Source organism: Trifolium pratense, linkage group LG7, assembly GCF_020283565.1.
Source record: "Trifolium pratense cultivar HEN17-A07 linkage group LG7, ARS_RC_1.1, whole genome shotgun sequence".
NCBI classification, from domain to species: domain Eukaryota; kingdom Viridiplantae; phylum Streptophyta; class Magnoliopsida; order Fabales; family Fabaceae; genus Trifolium; species Trifolium pratense.
The window spans coordinates 32,452,129-32,456,130 of NC_060065.1; the positions used below are offsets into that span (position 1 = coordinate 32,452,129).

The 4,002-nt window shown below is 31.0% G+C and overlaps 1 protein-coding gene across 1 annotated transcript; it reads right to left on the reverse strand.

The window, feature by feature from the left end:
* Positions 1–1,279: 1,279 nt before the first annotated feature.
* Positions 1,280–3,559, reverse strand: LOC123898029 (DNA oxidative demethylase ALKBH2). The gene is made up of 4 exons (XM_045948873.1): positions 3,276–3,559; positions 2,456–2,572; positions 1,688–1,877; positions 1,280–1,599 (listed from the first exon to the last, which is right to left on the reverse strand). Exons 1-4 carry the CDS (start codon positions 3,519–3,521, stop codon positions 1,406–1,408), a joined length of 747 nt encoding a protein of 248 aa, XP_045804829.1. The 5' UTR covers positions 3,522–3,559; the 3' UTR covers positions 1,280–1,405.
* Positions 3,560–4,002: the final 443 nt, after the last annotated feature.

Sequence of the window (4,002 nt, forward strand, 5' to 3'; positions counted from 1 at the left end):
TTGGTGTACGTGCAGTGGTCAACTGATTCTTATATTTTGGGACGGAGGGAGTATGAGATAGTATCATTAAGAAAAAGAGAGGTATAAAGCTCTAAGGTGACCTTGTGCTTTCCAATTTCCAATACTATGTGCTTTTTTTCTTCATTTGCAAAGGAAATATGGTTTCTTGTCTTTGTTTATGGTAAGAAGTGTGTATCAAGATAAACATTTAGCAAAAGTAATTATAGAAAAGAAAAATTTAAATGATATGATAGTATTGGATGAGCTTTTTTGGGATGAGTACATCTTTTAAGTAATAGTTTGGTGCATAATTAATTAACATATGTTTATGGGTGAAACTTGCCTAAAAAATGTTTATGAAACTTTACATCTATCTTTTTCTTATATAACTATTACTACTAACAATGTTATTTGTTTTAGACTTCTAGTTTGTTAGATTAATACTCTTTTTTCCTTTGTCCGGAGTTAAACTTGAGACCTCAAATACTCCCTCCGTCCCAAATTATAAGAGAAAAAAAAATCACACTTATTAAAAAAAACTAAAACATGATAATTTGAAATATGTTTTTATGAGTTTTTCTTAGAATAAGTTGGATAGGAAGATGTAAAAACAATTTTTATTGGTTGTTGTTTATTGATAAAAGGGGAGAGAGATAAAATTAAATGCAATTTACATTTAATTTTATGAGAATAAGGAAAAAAAACATTTTTGAAAATAATTTTTTCCCTTATAATTTGGGACAAAAAAATGGAGTTTTTTCTTTATAATTTGGGACGGATGGAGTATCTTTTAATCTTTAGCTCAAGCAACCATTTCCACTCTTCATAAAAAATATTTATAAATAAAAGTTCTTCAAACAAAAATGAAATATATGTTATTACTAATGGACTGGGGAAAAAATGCCAAGGTGGATCTAGCAATAATCTAGTTCCCCCCAAAAGATATTTATCAATAATATATGAGATAAGATAAGAAGAACACATCTCATAAGAAAAGAAAAAGGATATTTTGATACAAAACTTTGACATCAAATTATATGGTTAATATTTGAAATTTGAACCCAGGACATCTAGCATATTACCCAAATTCCTCATCACTAAACCAAATAATAAAAGGCTACAGTAACATAAGATATGTTGAGACGCAAGTTCGAACCTATGATTCCCCATTTCTCAGCATTTAGTGTGTGTGAATTTTACCGCTACACACTATAAAAGGCGTTATTCTGTTTAGCATACTTTGAAAATAAAATTATAAAACAGAACAGCATGTCAAATGTATTGTACTACAGTTAACTCTTGTATTATAACCTCAAGAAGAGTCAAATTCATTAAGTTATATCATCCTAAAACATCATAATTTCCATATCTACTAGTCACAGAAACAAGACATTCCACCTACAGATCAAAAAACTCGCCTAAAGGTAAGATTAATGCGTGTTGCTTCCGCTTTTGCACGTTTTGGTACAGAGTGAATCCAATCTCGTTGTGTATAGCCTCTCATCACCAAAAGGGATCCATGCTTAAGTCTAAAAGTATGTTGATCATCATGGCCGCTGCTCTTCTTTAATCGCTTGCTCGCAGGTTCATCACTTCCATCTGAAAATTCACACCAAATGATGATGATATGTTTATAGTATTAAGAAGTGCAGTAGTAACAAACACTAGTATAGAAGGAATTCCATACCGCGAGGTTTTTTACTCGGCTTCTTTTTCAAAACGAAGTCACGATCACATCCTAAAGAAAGAGAAGCAATTTCAGGAGTTGGTCCGTAAAGCTTCTCGTCATCAGCATGCCAACCAACATAGTCATTACCACCCTTATATCTATTCAAGAGTAAGCTATTAAAACTACTTCCAGGTAGAGCTTTATGTACCTTCAGAAGCAAGTAAAAAGAAATATTAAGAGTTTGTTTGGATAAACCTGTATAGAAACACTTAAGAAAAATTGAATATAAAAAGAATCTTATAATTGCTGTAATTAGATTCTACATCATCTCAATTTGAAGCACTCATTAAGATTCTCTATAAACATCAACAGGTTCATATAAACTTCTCTATATGTAAAAAACCATAAACTTGTTTTGATTGAGAAACTTCTATAAACTATTTATATAACAAGAGCTTAATTAACAACTTAATTAAGAACTTACAGCATAAGCAGGAATCATGTAAGTGCTTATAACTAAGTTATATCGCTATTTTTATAAACTAGAATAGAGATTGGAAAGGTTATGGAAATAAGCATAACACAACGGGACATATCATAAGTAGTTTCCATAAGTTCTTCCAAACTATCTCACAAATGTTTGTACCAATAACTAAGCTCAAATAAGTTAATCCAATTCCAAACAGACCCTAAAAGCTTATCCAAACTGGTGCCAAGTAACATCAACAAACACAAATAAAAACTCATAAGCCAACATAACCAATGTTGATTAAAAATAATCCTTACAGCATCCAAGATGTCTTTAAGTGGTGGATAATCATCCCATGAATATGCATGCGGCTTATATCCACTGTAACTCAACTCAGTCAACCCTGGAGTTGCAACATAACATGTGTCTCGAGGCTGCACATAAGTACACAACAAAAGATTAACAACTTCTAGTTTCATGGTGTAAGCAACAATACAATTTAAAAATACACTCCAAAAACAACTATTTGCTGATAAATAATTACCAAGACTCTGATAGAATAAACAACTTAATTAAGCGTTTATAGCATCAATGTTTCATATAAGCCATAAATTGTTTTCAAAAGCTACTATGAAAAGCTCGTGAAAATAAGCTGAAAACAACTTATATACATATTATAAACGGTTTCCATATATTCTCTCAGACATTCTCACAAGTGATTATGTTGGTGAACCAACTCAATCCAAACACACCCTAAGATTGAAATTAAGGGACCAATGGTAACACACCCTAACTAACTCTTTTTACATAACATTACAAAAGACAACTTCACATTGTTAACTAACTTGATAAATGTAAAGCAATATAAGATAATGTGTTATAATTAATTATTGCCTATGAAGCACAACACAACACTTATACATCATCAATACCGATGATAATTTGAGAAAATGACATAATTCAATGTAATTATAAGTGTTCAAAAACGCCTAACTCGAGAAGTGTCCCTAAAATATTGCCAAATAAATTTAACAATTACAAATTGGGATTAATAGCTAAGAGCATTGAATTAAGAAAAAAAAGAGATTTTTGAGAAAGCCCAGAATTGGGGGAGGGTTGAAATGAAGAGAGAGTGACCTGAAGGAAAGATTTAGCGAAGACACGAATGGTGGGTCTTGTCCATGGAATGTGTTTGTCGAGGTAATGAAACCATTTCCATGATTGATCAGAAGGTATTAACCTCTGAATGAATACGACGTCGCTTCCGTTTCCGAGATCAACAGTCTCGGCCTTCTTCGCGGTGGTGTCGTTAGGGTTTGATATTGGCACCGCGTTTAGCTTTAAGGAGGTCATTGATGATGATGATGATGATGATGATGCCATTGCAAAATGTTCATAACTCTTCCTTTGTTCTCACACCTTAAAATTTAATATTATTTTGTGAAATTAATTAATTAATTAAAACACTTTTTTTTTGGACTTATCTACTATATAAGAAAAGAAGATACTAATGAAATTCCCAATTTGCCCCTTTTACATTTTTTGACACATATTCAATCCAAGGTTAATTTTTGTCTTTATCAAAAAAAGTTAGTAGAAAAATGCTAAAAAAAAAATTTAGGTAGGATTCGAACCCTTAACCTTTTAATTACACTTCTTATTACATTTACCACTAAGCCATATGAATTAATTTTTTATATTTTTGGAACCAACATATAATCAATATGAGTTAAATGGCCAGTTATAACCACAAAACTCCACTTTATTTGTTACTTCTTTCACGCTTTTTTTCTTTTTATCTAAAAATTCAATTTTTTGTATGTAACCCAAATTCAAATACCTCACTTTATACAAATTCAATTTT